The sequence below is a fragment of the Pectinophora gossypiella genome, chromosome 13 (genome assembly GCF_024362695.1).
Source record: "Pectinophora gossypiella chromosome 13, ilPecGoss1.1, whole genome shotgun sequence".
Classification (NCBI taxonomy): domain Eukaryota; kingdom Metazoa; phylum Arthropoda; class Insecta; order Lepidoptera; family Gelechiidae; genus Pectinophora; species Pectinophora gossypiella.
In genome coordinates, this window is record NC_065416.1 from 13,916,991 (window position 1) to 13,939,123 (window position 22,133).

Genomic DNA, 22,133 nt, shown 5'->3' on the forward strand with positions numbered 1-22,133 from the left:
TGTAAACCGATTTTTTTTGTAAGAAGTTTCCAAGGTGTGTCTGAAGGTTACAGGTTACAAGTTTTTTTACAGAAGCAACTGCTTGTCTGACCTTCAAAATTGCGAAGGGAAAACCAGCCCAATACAGGTTAAGTCACATACCTCTTGGGTATATGTGGTTTCCTTACGATTTTTCTTCACCCTTGAGCCCTCGATAATCATATAAAATGACGTGAATGCAGTCAAACATGAATTCGAAAACAAATTAGAGAATCATTGGTTTAGGCCCGTGGAATCGAACCTGCGACCTTACTATGTGAGTCAAGCTTTTATTTAGGCTGCCATGGTGTGTTATGTATATATATATGTTTTAGTGTGTGTATATCAAACACTTTACCTAAATCGTGTCAACACAATATCAATCAGAAGCAATCCGTTTTGGCTGTTTGGCCTCCACTCAGTCGGATCAAATTGCATATTTCAATGATAAATAAATGATAATAGTCCCCTTCGGCACGAGTTATCAACTTTTATTACTATCTATTTTTAGCTGAAGGTACTGATACAATTAACTTTGTCTTTTTCTTTAACCCCCGACGCAAAAACGACGGGGTGTTATAAGTTTGACGTGTCTGTGTGTGTGTGTAAATGTGTGTCTGTCTGCATCGTAGCTCCCAAACCGATGATCCGATTTTAATGCGGTTTTTTTGTGTTTGAAAGGCATATTAGTTGAGAGTGTTCTTAGCTATGTTTGGTGGAAATTGGTTCAGGTCTTCAAGGTCATCAGGTCGTTTGTTAAGTGTGATAGGAATGTTACACGCTCAGTTTGCTTGCAAGCATATGTGGGATAAGTTATTTTTTGCTTTTTATAGGGTTTAGCATTTTTTCATAATAATTGAGTACTTTTTTGGTCGGGGGTTTTTTAAATTTTTAATTTTCTTCAACTGGTAAGCAAATATATCTAATAGAACTATCTGTGCCCGCGGCTTAGCACTAAACTATCCAAGTACCATCATGAATGTTAGTGATATGATTCAAATCGAATAAGTTGTTGCGTAGAATCATAGCATCACGCCTGTATCCCTAAAGGGGTAGGCGGGGGTGTTAAGTAAACCCATTCCCGCCAGCTACTTTTAAGTCCCATGTAATATGGTATCTAATCCTCGCTCGAAAATGTGGAAAATACCCTCAAATTGATCGCGGTATGTTCGCCTAGTCCTTCCTCTTCCGACTCAATCACTTACAGTCATGAGCAATATCATGTAGCCACTTTAGAACCCTGTCGCACTATCATACTTGACATTTAATGAGACTTACGGTTTAAATTGTCAAAAAAGTTAATGTGACATGGTTGCAAAGTGTATACATATTAGTATTCGTGACCGTACATCCGCTTCATAAATCTGTTTCGTTAATCTACTTTCATCCATTATGTATGTTGTGAACGGCCTCCGTGGTCCAGTGGTTGAGCGTTGGGCTCACGCTCCGGAGGCCCCGAGTTCGAATCCCGGTGGGGACATATCACAAAAATCACTTTGTGATCTCTAGTTAGGTTAGGACATTACAGCTGATCACCTGATTGTCCAAAAAGTAATATGATCCGTGCTTCGTAAGGCACGTTAAGCCATTGGTCCCAGTTACTACATACTGATGTAAGTAAGTAGTCGTTACATGAGCCATGTCAGGGGCCTTTGGCGGCTCAGTAGTAACCCTGACACCAGGGTTGATGAGGTTGGTAATTCACCTCACAACCCACACGATAGAAGATCCATTATGTACGAACATCCGAAATGCACGTATAATGCAGCTGCGTCACAGAGTAAACAATATTACTAAAGGATCTTGCGAGATCTCGTCAAATTTTTCGGGATCAATCCCGAAACATAATATGACTAGATCTCTTGGGCGAATCTCCTTGAGTGATAATTTTTTGTTTTAATGATGCTGATTTCCAAAGAAAAAACAAAAAAATAAATTGTTTTAATTAACCTCACATCACAAACAAGCAGTTTTCATCGTTTTCAGTCATCCTAACTCAACACTTTTCTATGAACTAGACGAGATCCCGAAAGTTTCGGGATCTTTCCCGCGGGATCTCGAATTAGAGATCTCGAGTCGGGATTGCATTCCCTAGTGTCGACAGCTTGGATTGCCTCACTTACCCCCCGTTACGAGTCTCTTTAGTCATAGAATAAAGAATATTACGTATAGAACGGTAACCCTTCCCCCCCCCCCCCCCGCGCACCAAATCGTATGTATATTGCGCCGACGTCATTCCCTCTGGGTCTTACTGTAGTCTTAAATAGCCGTAAGGCGCTCAGGAGTGAGGGGAGAGCGCGCAGACTGTATCTTACCTGCACTTACGCGGCAAACGTAAGCATGAGATTTTTGTATGGAATGTCCGGTGTGAGTTTTAGTCTATTTAAGTCTTATTCCGCACGCATGCGCACAGATAAGGCGGCACATACCGCTGTGTTGTATTTGTCTGTGTATGAGATTTTTGTATGGACTGTCCGGGCTGTGGCCACGGTTGCTTCACACTGCACTTGGCAACAGACAGTCTCAGCTCGCTCTCACGCGCAATCTCATCATATCTAATCTTGTACCTACTCTATCTAACTGCATTACATTGTTTAGATGGTAGATAATGAGTAGAAGCGCAGGAAAGTTGACTTTGAAGAGCAATGTAAGAAAGATAAATAGAAAGATAAGTAACGTTTAATTAAAAAAGCCGCTGTAAAAATATAAAACACAACATAAAACAAATGACCCGTTCTGTTTCGTAGATTGTTCATTCAGTCCAACATGCTGACAGAATGCATTTTTATGATAATGGTGTAGTTTCAAACTAGTCAAATCAGTTACTTTTTACTTAAACGTCAAAACACGAAATCACTATGGATTTTATATGAAAAAGCAACCTGAGAAAAACGTGATAAAATGACGCACTTATTATTACATTTTTCTTTATTAAAATAATTTAAGTAAATAGAAAAAAAAGAAAACTTTAGACCCAGAGTAAACCTGAAGAAAATTACTTTTAAAAATTAGAAAGGATTTTTAATTTTTTTTTATTGTTTGTAGGTTTTCTAGACCTTCAAGTTGTGGCAAAAAGGTCAGCTCATTAGGGGAGCTCATTTAGCTTAGTTTATCTATGACAAATATAATAATTTCGATCACCGGTTGGCATGGTTACACTTACGCCATCTATTGTCGTCGAGCTAGGGTCCCAACACCCTTAAGCAAACGGTCATCTTTCCTAAGCAAGAGTAGAATAAAGTAAACATAACATAATTTATGATTAAAGTACCTACTGTGTTGAATATTATCTCAAGGGATTTGCAATGTATGTTGTGGGCACAATGTATTGTGACGGCATTGCCTTGTCATCCCTTGATACCATTGCTAACGATGTTTATTTTTACATTTGTAATGATGTTCATTCTATACATAAAGTAAAATCCACTGCTGGGTAATGTGATGGTCTCTGGCTGGAACACTATTCGCTTCACAACTTCTAATTATATCAATAAAATCTACCTAATCTCTACCTTCATGTGTACACCAAGAAAAAATAGTACATCAAAGCATTAAAAGAAAATTAATGTTAAAAGTAATCCGGCCAGAGAGTATCATTATTCCGCTTCTCACAGGGTCCGCTTACCTAATCTGAAGATTTGACAGGTCCGGTTTTTTATAGAAGCGACTACCTGTCTGACCTTCCAACCCGCGAAGGGAAAACTAGCCCAATTCAGGTTAGGTCACATACCTCCGAAAATGCATTCCTCGGGAATGTGGGTTTCCTCACGATGTTTTCCTTCACCGCTGAGCACGTGATAATCATTTATGATTCAAACATGAATTCAAAAACAAATTCGTAATCATTGGTTTAGGCCTGTGCTAGATTCGAACCTGCGACCTCAAAGTGAGAGGCAAGCGTTCTAGCAACTGGGGTATTATGGCTCATCCTACCTTCACGTGTACGATAAGTAAAAATTGTACATCAAAGCATTAAAAGAAAATTACTTTTAAAAGGGCTCCGACCAGAAAGTATTTCCGGTCTGTAAAATATTTAAATAAAGAAAGAAAATGCTTAATTAAATAAAGGAGAGGCTATATTACACAGCGATGTTACGGACCTCTGAAACGTAAACCGAGTTTCGAACAGTATCGGTTACGGATATTAAATTAAGGAATTAATAGAACTACGGAAAAATCGCGCTCTGAAATATATTCAAATTCAAAAATATCTTTATTCAGTAGGTAACATAGTTACACTTTGAATCGTCAATTTTTATATAACGAACGTCTCATCCGCTTAAAACTACTGCAGCTTCTCACAACCTGTATAGCCGGGGAAAAGAAGCTGCAAGAAAAACTTCGGCACAGGGCCTAGACTTTCTTTAAAAAAAACATAAAATATTGTTATACAATTGAGTAATTTAGCTGCCTAATATCAGTTCTCAGACAGTTAATCCCGTGCATTCATAAAGTGAATCCCATGCATTCATAAAATATGAAACAAGAAAATATTTTAGGAGACCGTATTGTCGTATGCCGTGATAAGTAAACTCTTAGGACTATTTGGCATTCGACCACAGCATGGAATAGACCTTTATTCTTCTATTCCATGGACCACGGCTATCTCCTAAACTCACAACTTCAAAGAAATATTTTCTTGTTCCATACTTTTTAGAACGCGATTTTTCCGTTGTTGGGTTTTAATTTGTATAGGTATACAAAATGTTAGTGAAATCGTAACGAATAGAAGTAGAATTTTTCATCGCAAAAGTGGAGAATTGAAAATAATAAAAAAAAAACATTAATTTTGCGACGGAAAATTCCACTTGATATCAACTCAGAATCATGGTCTGAATCATTCCTCAAAGTCTTCGATACGATGTCACTAACACCCTGTATTATTATTTTTTCTGTTTATTTTTGTGCAATGGATTTATGGCTTCACGGCCTTTGCCTTCAAGAGATAAAGAAAGCAAAAAGGAATATAGTTTTTTTTATGCTACCCACATTAACTCAGTCGAACGTGTGTTGGTTCCAGATCTTGCCGTACATCGACGGGTTCAACCACGTTTCGAAGATCGCTGCGCTGACGGACGTGGAGATCAGCCTCGTCCGCGCATGCGTGCAGAACCTCGTCTACTACGGGGTCGTCACTCTCGTACCCATCTTCCAGTACTGCGCTGTGAGTAGACTGCTGAAAACATCTGAAGCTTACTTTATTTAAAAAAAGCGTATTATAAGATTAATGATTACCTAAATGATAAAAATGTCTGGTATTATGTTTTCAGAAATCAGAATCATTTATTCAACGTAATTATCATGGATAAACTTGTTGAAGGTCAATGTAACATTTATGAATTTACGTACGTTCGCAAGGTGTTATGGCTGAGGAGAAGAAATGATAAGAATTTGCAACAGCAACACATCTTTCAATCAATGAGGGTATACATTACAAGTTATTTAATAACTAGAGGAATAGAAAGAAATAAATATACTGACGGTCGCAAGTCAATATATTTATGAAAACATTATGTATGTACGTAAAAAGGTATCTCTACTTCCGAGATACTGTGAACGGCATACTAACTTAAGAAATAAAAATAAAATTGCCCCACTGCTGGACACAGAGTTCCCCTCATTCAACCGGGATCATACTCCACCACGCTGCTCCACTGCGGGTTGGTGGAGGTGTTTTTTACAAAAATAAGTGACAGAGATCTTGGTTATTATTAGAGACGCGCCGAATTGGTCTCGTGCTATTTGAGAAAGTAACCAAAATAACCAGGGGGGTTAAAATGGCCACATCGAAGCAATTCATCTAAGAAAGCAATATTGCAATTGGATATTTGCGCATGTTTAAGTAAGTGCGCAATGCAAACAAATGTCAAATAGCAATGATGCTTTCTTAGATGAATTGCTTCGATGTGGCCATTTTAACCCCCGTGTTCTATCTATTGATTAGTATTATGTATACATTTTTTCTTTTCTTAAAGAAATAAGTTTGTGTTTGACCACAGTCTGCTCCCAATCCGACATAGAAGGAAGTATTCTAGATACTTACATAAAACTTAAATGCTGCCTTATAATGAAAAACAAGTAGGTAACTATGCGCATTTTTTAAAAATCACATTCTGATATGATTTTATTCAACAAAACCTCGATTTCTTTTAAAAAAATAGACCTCAATTTTTTGCCTAGATTGAAATTAACTTCTCTTCTTCTATCGTGTGGGTTGTGTGGTAGATTACCAACCCCATCGACCCTGGTGTCAGGGTTATTATTGAGCAGCCACTGGCCCCTGATATGATTCATGTAACGACTACGTACTTACATCATCAGTAAGTAATAACCGGGACCATCGGCTTAACGTGCCTTCCGAAACACGGATCATCTTACTTCTGGACAGTCGGGTGATCAGCCTGTAATCTCCTAGGGATCACAAAGTGATTTTTGTGATTTGTTCCCACCGGGATTCGAACCCGGGACCTCCGGATCGTGAGCACAACGCTCAATCAACCACTGGACCACGGAGGCCGTTAATTTATCTATTGCGAGGTTTCGTTGAAGAGAATCACATCTGAATGTTATTTTTTAAAAAGGCTCTATCGTGGTTCTATTAGATGACGATTTACACGTCCCACTGTTGGGCGTAGGTTTCCCCTCGATCAACCGGAGGGGGTATGGAGCAGGGATATTATCCAGCTCCTCAACCGTAACCGAAGCTATCGGATATCCGATATAAAAAATCAACCGTAACCAAATGCGAAATAAAAGTTTCGGAGAACATCTGATAGGGGCAGAGCCTAATTGAGATACCTTATGACAAGTTTTGATCGGCCTTTTGGATTGAAATTCCTTAATAAAATAATATCCGCAACCGAAATTATCCGAAGCGGATAATACGAAATAATTTATTATCCGTAACCGTTTCCGATATAATAATTATTTTTAAATCCGTATCGAATCCGAAATTTCATATCCATAACATCCCAGATATGGAGCACCACGAGCATACTCCACCACGCTGCATTCTACACACGTATGACTATAAGTTGACGTTTTCAGGTATACAGTGCTACTCCTAAGTTAAGACAACTGACGCGGTGCGTGGGATTGCAGAGACAGTGTATGGAATTCTGCGCAAGATCATGTAAGTAAACTTTACCTACTTACATAATATAGACAGAAAGGAGATCATCGGCTGTCCATACTTTCGCCGGCCCAAATTCGAAAGTGCCGGCCAGAGAAAAAAAATGTGTCGAACCTTTCGAGTACATTGCTGTGAACATTTTTTACTACGACACCAAACGTGTATGACCATTAGTTTGGCTTTAATTGGATTTTAAAAATCTCGATTTTTCATACATTTTGTAAAAAAAAATATTATGTCCGTTGGGAATAAAAGGGATACAGTCGTATTACAAAGGACCGTTAGAACATTTATTAGTATGGCGCCAAACTTCTATGACCATTATTTTGACGTTTATTGGACTTTCCGTTTTGGTTAATATGTTAAAATGCCGGCCATCGAATTAAATACGTCAAATCTGTCTAATAGTTGCTTCTCAATATTTTTAATATGACACCAAATATCTATCACCATTATTTTGGCTTTTATTGGAATTTACGTTTTAGTTCAAATGTGAAAAGTGCCGACCACCAAAAATACCATGTTGAGAGTATCGAGTAGATGCCTGTTAACATTTTTTTCTATAGCGCCAAACGTGTATGACCATTAGTTTGCCTTTTATTGTATTTTAAAAATCTTGATTTCTTTTTTGTTTTGTTTAAAAATAAAGTGCTTTAGGCAAAACTTGCGGTACGGCGGATTACAAAGGACCTTTACAACATTTAATAATCTGGCGCAAAACATTTTTGACCATTATTTTGACTTTTATTCGTCTCTCTTTCCGTTTTGGTTCAAATGGGAAAATGTCAGCCAGCGAAACAAAATAAGTCAAATCTTTTGGTAAACGACTTGAAACGTATTTTTTTGCTATATTACCAAATATCGACTTTGGCTTTTATTAGACTTTTTAAAAAAATCTTTTTTTATATACATTTTAACAATGACAATAAGCAGAGCTTTCCCTATGACTAGTTATTAGTCAGATAAATACTTTGTGTTTTTGTTTTGTGTGTTATTAGGTGAACTTCTATATTAATACTATCTGATTTTAGATATGACGTTGGCTGTAGTTTTTGCATTCGACTCAACGTTACGGCCTAAGTTTAGGTCGAATTATGGTATTGATTCATCTTGACCGTAGATGGTTACCACCCTCCAAAGATAAGCTTGCCATCTAGTGACGAAACTCGTATTTTGGCATGACGTCTAAAGTAGCTGTTAGGGAAGACAGGAGTCGGGCAGTTGTACTTTGCATGTATGCCGATCACAATGTCCTGGTGCTACTCGGCCGACATAGCATCGTACCTCACTTTTCTTAAAAAAAAATAAGCTTCTAAAGCGTGTATCACCATCAGGTGAGATAGTGGTCAAACGAAAACTTATTTTTGATTAATAAAAATGTGTCCAAAGACGACCACGATATTACGCCTTTACCTGCATTATCGCCAGATAAAACTTTTTTCGCCAAAGTGTAGGTATCTATGAAAACTTCAGATTTTTGAGAAATGTAATTGAGTTCAAAATAACGGTCATAGACGTTTAATGTCATAGTAATAAGCATTCTGACGATCCTTTAAATAACGCGCCTGTCATATTTTATTTTATAACAAAATAAATCAAGAATCGAGATTTTAAAAATCCAACAACAGCCAAACTAATGGTCATACACGTTTATTGTCATAGTGAATAATGTTTACAGGTATCTTCTCGATAGTTTTGATATGTGTTTTTGCTGACCGGCACTTTTCACTTAGAAACTAAAACGTAAAGTCCAATAAAAGCCAAAATAATGGTCATAGACGTTTGGTGCTATAATAATAAATGGTCAAAGGGATAAGTTTTAACGGGATATACCAATATTGTTTCTTGGCCGGCACTTCACATTTTCACCAAAATGTATGAAAAATACAAGTTTATTTTTTAATTCGAATAAAAACAGAAATATCGGCGCTACGGCTTTGGTGCCATAGTAATAAATGCTCAGATGGATAAGTTCTAAGGATATATACCATTATTGTTACTTGGCCGGCACTTTACATTTTCACCAAAAATGTATGAAAAATACAGTTCTTTTAATTCGAATAAAACCGAAGATATTGACCCTACAGCTTTGGTGCCATAGTAATAAATACTCAGACGGATAAGATCTAACGGAATATAGCAAAATTATTTTTTGGCCGGCACTTTGACTTCTGGGCCGAAATCCGATGATCTCCTTAGTTACTATCTTGGCCGTATGATATGCTCGACTCCAGTGAATAAAGTCCTCAAGTCGAGGATGTAAATGTCAATTTCATCATCACTAATTTAAGAGCCACGCTCTTGTCGGTGTAGCATCCTCCGTGCTACTTTTTTAGGGAAAATATGGCAGTGGTTTCCCTCTTACCTTCCGCCCCGCATTACTCTGTCTGACGCGAGTGGGATGGCGCCCAGAGTAGAAATGTTAATTTAAAATAACATAAATGAACAAAAGTAAATCATCCGTCCCTTTCCTTTTCGGCGGTTAAGAAGATGACGGGTATAACTTAAAATAAAATTAGGAGGTGTCTGCAGGAATCGAGGCCAATATATATACAGGGTGGCCCAGAAGTTCAGGTTCAAAATGAAAAATTAGATAGAGGGGCTCATTAGCTACCAGAAACACCCCCATGTATGTTCAGCAATTATTTACGGTTTAGGAGATATGACCCATTTTGTACCTTTTTCTAGATTTTCTACCTTACTTCAGAAATAATCATTTTGTCGCTATCCCTTTCTTAATAATTATTTTATTTTACTTCACAACTATGCCTAAGGCTGTGTACCGCTCAATCAAAGATAAATCAAAGTCAAATCAAGTATATAAAAAAAGTTATCGGAAGTCAAAGTGAGAATTCGACCAAAATGGTTACAGTTGTTAAAACTTCGCCGAAGAATAATAAACACATGAGATTGTCATGGACCCTGAAATTATTTCTGAAAACTGCTCCATTTAATAGGCTTTTAGAAACATCCAAAAAAAGTACCCTTAATACGGGCAAAAAGTAATTTGACCTCAAATATTGCAAGACAGACAGATTTGAAGGAAAATTTGACATTCTCATACAATGTAGCTGCTTCTTTCTAACGTTGTTAAAGTATACCTGTATAATTAATATATTAGTAGAGTTGACATCTTAGAATTTGGGTGTAAAAAAGCGAATTTCGTCATTTCCAGCTCGACAACTGCCAAAAGTGAGCGACCTGTTCCGAATGTACGCGGGGATGACGTACGGGAGCACGGTGCGCGACCTGTGCAGGCGCATGCGCCCGCAGGAGCTTGCCATCAACGAGAGGAAGCTGGTGCTCTTTGGGGTGCTGGAGGGACTCATCCGGAGGGTCTACAAGGTGGGTAGATGAACGAATTTCAATAACATCATCTGTAGACAATTATTATTATTTGTTTTTTTTTTAGATTAAGAAGGGAATGTTAAGTTGGTTTGGACACATAGAGCGACTGAAGGATAGGTGATAGGATTACGAAAGCGGTATACAAAGCAAAGTCAGAGGAAAACCTATGAGGACGTACATTGACTAAATAGGAGATGTCCTTAGAAAAGGTTCAGTACGATCTACCCTGAACCGGCGTGCGTTTATGAAACGATTGTGTGGAGGAAGCAAGAGAAGTGTGTCAGGATCGAAGCAAATGGAATTCCAATATTTTTAAACTTCTGCCTAAAATTGACATATATCCCATAAATTTTACGTCTGTCGATTACCCGTCTCTTTCCTTTTCAGCGGATAAGAAAATGACGGGTATAACTTAAAATAAAATTAGGAGGTATCTGCAGGAATCGAGGTCATTATCCCTATAATGCTAACTTAAATCTTTTCTGTCCCCAGTACCCAATAACGCTCAACAACGAAGATACAGTGTCCCTCCGTAGCGAGCACAGCAGCCAAGGCCTTGTCCGGACTTACAACGGGCTGGTCTGCCTCGACGAGCTATGCTGTCAGGGAGGAATCTCCGCCAGCCAACTCGAGGAGCAGCTGGAGAGAGACAGTAACGTTGTGTTCATTGTCAAATGAGTTCATCACTTCTAAACACCCTTAAAACACAGTCCATAAGGCCCAAAGTCCTTTGAAGAACCATAGCCCATTGTTTTACTATTGCGTCTGGAAGTCTAGGCAGAATGCTGTCGGAATAATATATTTTCCTGTTGTCCCTTTCGCACTAGGCTATATAGTGGTGGCTATTCGGGAGGACACAAACATAACCTAATTTTAGTTTGACATGTCTTCAACTAGTGGTGTCCTTCACCTACATTAAGAGCAAGAAAGAGATAGAGCTACTATTAATTGTGTCAAATTAAGTTAAAATGTAGTTCTGCCTTGCTGTCGTTTAAATCAAGCTATTTTTAATATTGGATGTGAAACTAATAATCGACCTCATCAACCCTGGTGTTATTATTTTAATTGAATTACTGACTAATGTATTTAATTACTAGTACTTGTCACGCATATAAAAATAATTAAAACTGTAAGTAACTCTTTTACTAAAAGTTCAAAATTGCTTTGAAGGTTAAATATAAAAACATGGGTTGTGGGCAATTTATTTTAATAAATGGCAACGCAGGGTTGGATGACGTCAGCTGGGCTAACCTTGATATGTTAGCTGTCACTTTGGGCATACCTGGTTTTCTTATACCATGGCAACCCTGACACCAAGGTTGATGTGGTCGATCTCATCTCACATCCAATATTAAAAATAGCTTGCTTGTTGCTTTATAACAGCAAGGCAGAAAGATAATGGTGCTAATTCGGGCAACCACTAAATTTTAACTTAATTTGACACGATCAAAAGTAGCTCTACCTCTTTCTTGCTTTTATTGTAAGTGAAGGACATCACTAGTTGTTGAGCTGTCAAACGAAAATTAGGTTATGTTTATGTCCGCCCGAATAGCCACCAATATATGTCAGTTTTGAGAATAACCTGGTTTTCTTATACCATGGTCAAGATAATATTTTATCTTAATATAACAGATAAACACGCACATATAGGTAACAGGTAAGAGTGAGGGGGAAAGAATGATGCTCTATCTCACTCTTATACTTAAACATCATTTTTATGGTATCTATACTATCTATTTGCTACTATGTGATGAACTTAATACCTGAAGACTTATAACTTAAGATAACTGTAGTTACGCGTGAGAGTGAGTGAGATAGAATTACCAGCCTCTCTCTCGCACTCGTGATAAAATGTTATAATGTCTTCATTGTGGTTTAGTCTTAGTTTACCTTAATTTGCTAAAATTGACAATCAGTGTTTCATTATCAGCTGGTCTGTAAAGGAAAGTACTAGTAGTATTAACTAATATGATATATATTTACTGGTCAATTAATTAAAATACTTATATAGGTACCTATATGTTGTGAAATTATAAGAGAAACCGCTCTGCCTCAATATACTGCATTATGCAAATTTCTGCTTAATGCATAGGTACATAAAAAAAAGTTTTGCGAAAATAAAGTATAGCAATTTGCTCCGTCAATAAAGTTAAAAATGAATTCGAAATTTGATTAGCTGGACATTCGTCAAAAGGCCAACATAGAGTGTCGCTAGTTTAAAACCGAATACCCGCTCTGAAGGTTGCAATCCGCTGCAATAGCCGTCAATACGCACAAAAGAAGTACATTAAAATAGTAACTTTAATGCTTATAAATATAATGTGACCAGTCCTATGATCTCTACGATATTATTTAACAACTTTTGATACGCAGCGAGGTCCGTAAACGTATTTATAATATAGCATTTAGAAAGACGTATATCTCCAAGTCGCGATGTAAGTGATTAAATACTTTTGACGCGGTGAACGGGAATAAACATGGAAGCATTTTTGTCGTTCAAACATTTTTTTTTTATTGTCATTCGAAAATCGTACCGCGGGGGGCGGGGCTTCAAAATCATACCGTCGTACCTGTAGGCTCTGCACGGCGACCGCGCCGAGCGCGGCGCGAATTGTATCGAAGCCTTCGACCAATAGCCGTTCGACGTCCGTCTACGTAGATAGTATTCGTATCGTTTGTTGGTGCTCAATATAATTTGCGCCGCACGCGGCACGCTTGTCATGCAGTCCCGGATGGCCTTTATTGCTGTGGTGTAAAGGTATTAAATAGGCGCACGACATTTGTCACTTACCGGTATGTTAACTTATTTACGAAACGGCATAAGTGGCTAAGCACAGCGAAATAGCGACATAAAATCAATAACGTGTTATTTGAATATTATTTTGCTACTTACATTGTGTTATATTTTGAGCGATTTTTAGCGTCAATAGTCGACTACAGCGGCTGCTTCCCAGTTTATTTCCGTTTTGACGTAAATGTTTATTAATGTAACTGTAACTAAAAACGAGTTTATATTATATTTGTTAGTCATTCTCATTACTAAAGTTATATAAAGTACCAAAAGTAACAAGTTAATATAGAGTGTCAGAGGAGTTATAATCAAAATGTATTTTTATGTGAATATGAGTGTATATGATATATTAGTAAGCTAGATTTTATATAAAAAATATTTTTCTATCAAAAAAGTACACTTTTTAAGTACATATTTTGAAACTTATTTAAATAACTGACGGCGTATAGTCCTCTTCAATCATCGATTTCTTTTTAAATCATTTATTTTTTACCTTTTTTAATGTTGCTATTTTATTGTATAAAAACTTTTATTGAAGATGGCTGTACTAAATAATTTTTATACTTTTACTGAAGTTCAAAATCTGCTCAATATATTTAATTAGTTTTAGACTTTTAGCTAAATGTAAATATAAATAATATTTGTGTATACTGTTATATGATTGTATATATAAAATCACATAAAATCTTGGTGGTGCTAAACAAAAATTTGGTTTGAATAGTGAACAAAAAGTGTTTTTTTTTCTACTGCCATTCATATTGCTATTTACGGCTATAAAAACTAAACAACAATATTTTATAACTTACTAAACTATTCAAACCAACTTTTTGTATATTTTATAATGTTTTTATAAATAATTAGTGAAGAATTCGGTTAGAATATTCCCACCGAGTTTGGATAGAACCATAGATTTATGTGGGGGTTTAAACGAACTTTTGCAAACTATATTGCAAATGCTAACAAATCTCAAGGGATGGCCAGGTTGTTTCCTTCCTATCTTGGATTTGATAAAATGTAAATCATAATTCCTTGTCGTTGACATTTTCATTTTCACCCATCATAAAAAGATCAGAAGCATTATTTTTCGTTGGGTTTGGAAAAAATAACAAATTGTCTATGCCGTTAAAGTTGTGTAACGAACAATTATTTTTTTTGTAGATGTGTATCTGTAATTTGTATTGTAAAGAGCAAAACGCGGTTGAAGCGAGAAGGAGATAATATCAGTGTTGCTTTTGTGTATAGACTTTTTACATTGGACATTTGATTGATAAAAACATAGCGGTGCGGAACTGTTGTTTCACTATTGATAGACAGTTGACCTTGTTTTCAATACTATTGATGACTTGTATTTTGTATAATCCGCGGCGTATAAGTTGAATCAAAATGCCTCTAGTCTCAGTAGTACGGTTGTTTTGTCCGGCCCCGAACTACTGATACCAAAAAAGTCTCATTAGTACGGTTATGACGTCAAACCGAACTTATGTGACTTTTTTGGTATCAGTAGTCCGGTTAAGGAGGTTATATAAAAATCACAAAAAGTATTAGAAAGCGAAATATTTTTTATTAAATAGTAAATAATATTGAACGAAAATAATTTTCTTTGTAAAAAAACATAACATAACTTACTTACTTCTTGTACTTAACTTCAGTACCTCAGTACTACTTCAGTACTCATATTTAATAGTAAAAATCGGAACCAAAATCATTTTCTTTGTGAAAAAATTAGAACCTGTTCTTCTGCCTAACTTCCCTTCTTCATTCATTTCATCTCTTCTACTCATATTAAGATGCTATATACGATGTAATTTTATGTAAATAAGTTTCTGTCGATATTTGGTTTGTTACAAGATGCAACTTACAATTTTGGATAAAATTTTCCCGGTCAATATCCTTTTTCGCCCTTTTCGACATTACCTTCACTCCAAATTTTTTAATTTGTTCTATGCTAAAATGTGCTAACTAGATGATTAGGTTTAACAAGTTCGTATACCAATGTACATAGATATGCCAACGTTCACTGCAGAGTGAGCTTTACCCGAATGCCGGCTGTTATTTAAAGCCCTTCGGACTCGTGGTCACACCAGGTTTTGCCCACCACTAACCGAACTACAGCTATAGGCTCAACAGTTCGGTTTGATGTCATAACCGTACTAATGAGACTAAAAAGGGCTCAGTAAAACAACCGTACTACTGAGACTAGAGGTCAAAATGGCGGTCGTCCGGTCGCGTTCCTGCGCGTCATCTGTTTTTTTTTTCATGATTACAAACATTAGAACAAAACTCCGACATCGATGCGGCTACTAGTTTTACAGGAAATAATATATAAGTTCGGAGCAAAAAATCCGGGTCTAAATTTCGAAAAAAACCTATTTGTCATGGTTACGCGCTGCCACTCGCATCTCACTATTCTCACTTCATACCATAATCACTTGTCTTGTCAGTTACTGTGCATTCAAGGTTTTTTTTTGTTCAACTTATTTATACGCCGCGGATTAATAATAGTTTTAGAGTATCGATATAAATAGGTCCTAAGCGACTATTTAACAATAGTGGGACTATCGACAGTCGATGTTCATTAAATTCAATAATTATACCGACTAAATCTAACCCCCACTCCCCGCTAGAATAGTCATATATAGTAATATGATATTTTATACTATTCCTTCCATGCGTAAGTTACTGTTTTCTGATATGTCTACGGCTAGTCTTAATGTGTTTTTATGTCACTTCTAGTGGAATCTAGTCGTGTTATACGTAAAATGTGTCAGTTACATAAAGAGTAAAAAGTTAAAAGTGAACAAAAAAACATCAAATCAAATATACTTTATTGCACACAAACAAAAGAATAAATACAAACATTTATCAACAATACGAATGGGCAGCCATATTGCTCATCTCAACAACTTTATGTAGAAGAAATAATTTTGAAATGATTCTGAGAAATCACCTGTACCTATTAGTCAGGATCAGATTTTTCTGTTTATTCACACTTATATTTCTACATTGGTGTCAAATCTGGTGGTGGTAAGTGAAATCTTAATTTTAGTTTGTCAGTTCCAAAACTACAGTATACGCCACGAAAGTCTCGCGGTTTTTTATGGAACTAATTGAGAATTTAATATACTGCCTGCGACACTAGCGCTGTGGCCGCGGGACTTCTTTCGTAATGCGAACTCTACTAGCCTTTTTCAATCCCAAGCAGATGATGTGTAAAAGAAGGCGTATTATAATTTATGTAAAATGTGCTTTATTACCTAACCTCTACGAAGATGTTCTATCTTCTAGGGAAGAGGGGGGTTAAAAAGGCCATATCGAAGCAATTCACCTAAAAAGCAATATTGCAATTTGACATAAAAGTAAGTGCGCAATGCAAAAAAAATATGTCAAATGGCAATATTGCTTTTTTTAGGTGAATTGCTTTGATATGGCCATTTAACCCCCAAAGTACAATAAAGAACAATATGAAAAAGAAAAGCAGCCAATGGTGCCAATTCCTGTAGACACCATCTGATTTTATTTTAAGCTATATCTGTCATTTTCTTATCCGCCGAAAAGGAAAGGGACGGGTAATCGGCAAGCATAAAATTTAGTAATAACCCGACAGAAGTAAGTTGACAGTACACGTCCCACGGTTTGCATACCAGCGAGCTAGCTTTTTGATTCGCCCGGGTTATTCAGTCATTTACTCATTCTTCCTAAAATTAAGAGCTGTCAATCATCCGTCCCTTTCCTTTTCGGCGGACAAGAAAATGCAGTGCCGTAACTAGCCTTTTATGCGCCCGGTGCGAGCTTTCAAAACTGCGCCCTTGAAAAATGCTCTAACCAGGCTCTGACAATAAAGTGGACAAATGTGCACAAAAATAAATCTATCTATTTTTTGTTTACGAAGGTATAGGTACTTAGTAGATTTCTTTAAGATAAAAATTGTTTATTCAAAAATATTTGCTCAAATACAGAAATGACACAAAGTACTCGATAGTAAAGACCCAAGGCTAAGGTAAACCGTAATCACAAAAAAAGGACAGCTACCTACTCAAAGATTTACTTTCCGCGCTTTTCTCAAGTCCTTAATTACATTGTCATACGACAGGAGCCGTGTTATGTCGCGTTCAATCGACAAAATCGCTAGGCCAGACAATCTTTCTTGGCCCATCGTCGAGCGCAGGTACGTCTTTATTAATTTGAGCTTACTGAATGATCGCTCGCAGGAAGCTACAGTCACTGGCATCGTTAAAAATATCACTAAGGGTCGTTCGTTTTACTAAGGGTCGGTCTACAACAGACGCGAGTGTCACATTTTTTCGACACATTTTCGATGCTTGGGAGGAGTCGCAGAATGCCGTAGGAGTATTCTGTGACTTGTCTAAGGCATTCGACTGCGTGGATCACGAGACCTTGCTTTTGAAATTGAGGCACTATGGATTAAATAATGGAGCTCTCAGTTTGTTAAATTCATATCTAGGTGATAGGATACAAAAGGTACAAATCAATAGTACGACTTCTTCGGGCTCTCATGTTCAAATGGGAGTTCCTCAAGGATCCATTTTGGGGCCGTTCCTTTTTTTAGTGTACATAAATGATTTACCTTATGTAGTACAGAACCAAGCTGACATTGTACTGTTCGCGGATGACACTTCTCTTATATTTAAAATCGATAGAAAGTTAGAGGAACTTGACGAAGCAAACAGCGCTGTGTCGCAGGTTCTAAGCTGGTTTACAGTAAATAACCTAGTTCTAAATGCTAAGAAAACGAAGTGTATTAAATTTGTTCTACCAAACATAAAGAAAGTAAATAATAACATTAAAATTAACGACGAGAAACTAGATTTTGTTGAACACACCGTTTTCTTAGGAATTACTGTAGATTCAAAACTTCAATGGGGCCCACATATTGTATCACTAGCGGGCAAGCTAAGTTCAGCAGCATATGCCGTCAGAAGAATCCGACAACTCACAGATGTACCCACTGCTAGACTTGTCTACTTCAGCTACTTCCACAGCATAATGTCTTACGGTATTTTATTGTGGGGTCGAGCCGCTGATGTAGAAACTATTTTCATTATTCAAAAAAGGGCAGTTCGCGCTATTTATAATCTGCGTTGTCGGGACTCTTTAAGGGAGCTGTTTAAAGAAATAAATATACTGACGGTCGCAAGTCAATATATTTATGAAAACATTATGTATGTGCGTTAACATGTATCTCTCCTTCCGAGAAACTGTGAAAGGCATACTTACAATACAAGGAATAAAAATAAAATTGTTGTTCAAAATTCTAGATTAAGTAAATTAAATTCATCTTTTTTGGGGTTATGTATACGTTTTTACAATAAAATACCAGATAATATTTGAAAGAGGCACTATGGATTAAATAATGGAGCTCTCAGTTTGTTAAATTCATATCTAGGTGATAGGATACAAAAGGTATAAATCAATAGTACGACTTCTATAGATATAAATAGTACAGAGGGCGCGTCTACACCATATTCGCAATAAAACAAAATGTACCTACTAACTACCATGCATGAAACAAAACTAGATACTGGTCTGGTCATTTCTGCGCCCCTCCAGGGTCTGCGCCCTGTGCCTGGGCACCGCTGGCACCGCCCTAGTTACGGCACTGAGAAAATGACAGGTATAACTTAAAGTAAAATTAGGAGGTGTCTGCAGGAATAGGGGCCATTGTCCTTGCTATTAAAGAGTTTATACAACGGGAACGGTACGTCATTGCCTCAAGTAATGGAAGAGATAGGTTAACTTTAGTTTTAGAAATGTGGAACTAAACTAAATTCAGTCCCCCTAGATGAGACACCAATAAATTGGACTTCACTTAAATTCTTTACGTAACTTGCACATACAAAACTTGCTTTTGTGTTTTACCTAGTCAAGACAAAATGTATAAATCTTGAGTACCCTAATTCAGTAGTTAGTTATTATTGAATTAGGATATAATCACATTATAATAATTATGTTTTAGTTTATGAAGAGATTATCCATTATGTTCTCGTTATACGTTGTTGTAAATTGATATAATTTGTGCTATTATTGACATATAAATTCATGTTATTGTTGCAATATATTTGTGTAAGTGTACTGATGTTATGTTAAATGTAAAGTGACTCATTAAATTTAGTATTTTGGATAGTTTTTTGTTTTTATTCTGTACCAATACAATTCCTGTCCGCGAGAATTTAGGCGCGATCTACTATTTACATTCTCGGACTCGGCATGTCTCGCAATGTCTTAAGAGTATACAGTAGGGTGGAGCGATTTAATTTTTTGTTTTTTTTCGCTTCGGTATACCTGTATAAAGTTGCTATTTCAGGTCAACATAAGGCACAAAAAAAATCAGTTGGCTTATACTATGTTTTGAGGTGCCCCCATCGTCATAAAGTTTTGAAAAATTTAGGCAAATTATGAGTTTGCCAAAATTTTTCAAAACATCGCAAATATTTTATAAAACACCTGAGCGACAGTTATTACCGGTAGAAACATGCGTATTGACCCTCTAAGGAAGCGGGACGCGGGGAAGGGGTATTTCAGCGAAATACCCCTCGTCCGCGCCTTCATACCCAAACACCGATTTAGTGACATTTAGTAAGTTCGCGCGCTTACAGCAATTCATTTGTTTGGCATTCATTTATTTGCATCCTAAGTTGCATTCTAATGAATTACCACTGCGACATTTGTTATTACAATTAGATGGAAAAACTAAAGGGCCGAAATGCTTTTCAGGTACCATTGGGTTTTAATTACAAATTTGTCAAACAATGCCGATAGTAGCATTCTCCGTTATACCCACAATATTACCTGAAATTACTAGGATAGAGCTGAGTACCGACCAAAAGTATCTATACGATATTATGACCGCTGTCAGTACTGGTATATTTACTTCTGATTTAGCTAATATAGAACCTGGACTCCTTAACCATTCTAGATGGCTAACAACAGCTAATCGAATTCAAAGGTTGTATGCCACAAAAACTGACCCTGAAAAAAAATTGGTGGTATTAGCCACGTACAAAATTAAAGTTTATGGACCGATGTGGTTTACAATAAAATGTAATTCCTCGTGCATCGACGGGGCTAAGCACCTGTGACAAACTCTTAGTCGCTATTTGAACTCCGATATGAAGGCTATTATTGACAAAGTAATCCAACGAAATGGATATTTCGGTCATCCAAAAAAATATCCTCATTGCCATGCTTGGCGATGACAGAGAGGCTATCCGAGATCTGGCATATCGAAGAATTATAAAAGCAAGATCACAGAATACTCGAGGACTTCGAAAATTGAAGGTGCCGGTGTTCAATTCCGATGCAAAAGACTACACTGACATTATTTTGTGGCGTGACTGTGACATAACTGAGCCACCACTAATTTCAAATTTGTCTGATGAAACCTTGAAGGAAATTGTAAAAAATGTTTTTATTATTATTATTTGTATGTCGTTTCCATATCTCGGGCCTATGGAGTCCCGGACTTTTGGAAGGCGTGTGTGGGGCCGAAGCCAACACGTAGAGGCCCCTCAAGACAGTTTAATCTAAATGTGGTGTGACGCCAACCGGCGATTATCCCTGTATACAGTATGGGAGTGCACCCAAAGACAATCCCTGGTTCGTGTAGGACTATTGCAGATTATGGGAACAAAGGCAACTGGGCTATTGGGCTGGAGTTTAGTGGACCGGGATACTGGAGCTATGGCGCCTGCTCGACCAATGTTGGTAAACATGGTTAAAATGAGCAGGCGGTGACTCGCCACTTACTGGATGGGCCACCTATCTAGCCAACGCGACTGGACGGCAAGGCAGCAACATGGTTGTGAGCAGCTCAGGGTGTCGAGAGGTGTACACCGTTTTCTGCGAGGTGGTTAACCGCCTCACCAACTCGCGACTTATGCATCTTTCACTTCCACCCTGCGAGCGTATAGCTCTAACGCCCTACTTTGGCCGGCCAATGAAGGCAAGTCAGAGGTGAGAGTCCTGCGGCCCCCGCTGGGGTCCACTCCGGTCGGCCAGTGAAAGCAAGCCGGAGACGGAGGGCCTGACCGACTCTCGGGGGATCTCAGCTCCGCGGTGTCGTCACTCACCAACAACCCGCCACAAGCTGGCCTGCGGAGACAGACTGCACTGTTGAATTCACCAGGTTTGCTGATGAATTCACCAGGGGCGATGGGGTCGTCACATCGCTACGCCTTTATTATTATTATAATTAATATTTAAACTGTATTTTTAATGTTTCTGGATATTTTTTGTAATAAATAATTAAAACATAAAAAAATGTTTTTCGTTGGTTTCTCATCCCTGCTGGGGCACCTCAAAACGTTAAGATAATTGTGTGATATTTTCTATGTTTGTTTTGTATATAACAAGACAACTTTTCCTCGCTATGCCGTTGAAGAAAAATTTTTTTTTTTAATTTCATATATTTTCGCTCCACCCTAGTATACAGCCATAACACAAAATATTACCTGCTACGAGTTAGGTAGGACAAAACGCAAAAAAAAGAAAATTAAATGAGGGTAGTTACACCGACAACATTAGTCAAATGTCATATGTCGGATATAACTACCATCAATACATTTTTTTTGACGTCTAAGCCTAACTCACTTCTTCTTCGTCTAACTTAGTCGTCATGAGGGTAGATACATCGACAATGACTTATGACTATTATAACGTGTAACTACCCTCATTTCATTATTTTCTTTTTTTAACGTCATAGCCTTCGTTGTGTCTTAGGTTTAACTACAAGCGTTTCACGCCTTAAATAAGTTATAGGCAGAGGTGTATAGTAAACCCATTTCTCGCCAGTTATCCCATGTAATATGGGGCGACTAAATTGTCAAT

The 22,133-nt window shown here is 37.3% G+C and overlaps 1 protein-coding gene across 1 annotated transcript in view; it reads left to right on the forward strand.

Moving 5' to 3' along the window:
* The window catches only part of LOC126372164 (GATOR complex protein NPRL2-like), a 99,485-nt gene extending 83,414 nt beyond the window's left edge, over window positions 1-16,071 (forward strand). The window contains exons 5-8 of the mRNA XM_050017805.1: window positions 5,039-5,182; window positions 7,066-7,150; window positions 10,326-10,495; window positions 10,991-16,071. Of these exons, the coding sequence (XP_049873762.1) occupies window positions 5,039-5,182; window positions 7,066-7,150; window positions 10,326-10,495; window positions 10,991-11,176 (585 nt within the window). The 3' untranslated portion in view covers window positions 11,177-16,071. The remainder of the gene's footprint in view (window positions 1-5,038; window positions 5,183-7,065; window positions 7,151-10,325; window positions 10,496-10,990) is intronic.
* The last annotated feature ends 6,062 nt before the right edge of the window (window positions 16,072-22,133 follow it).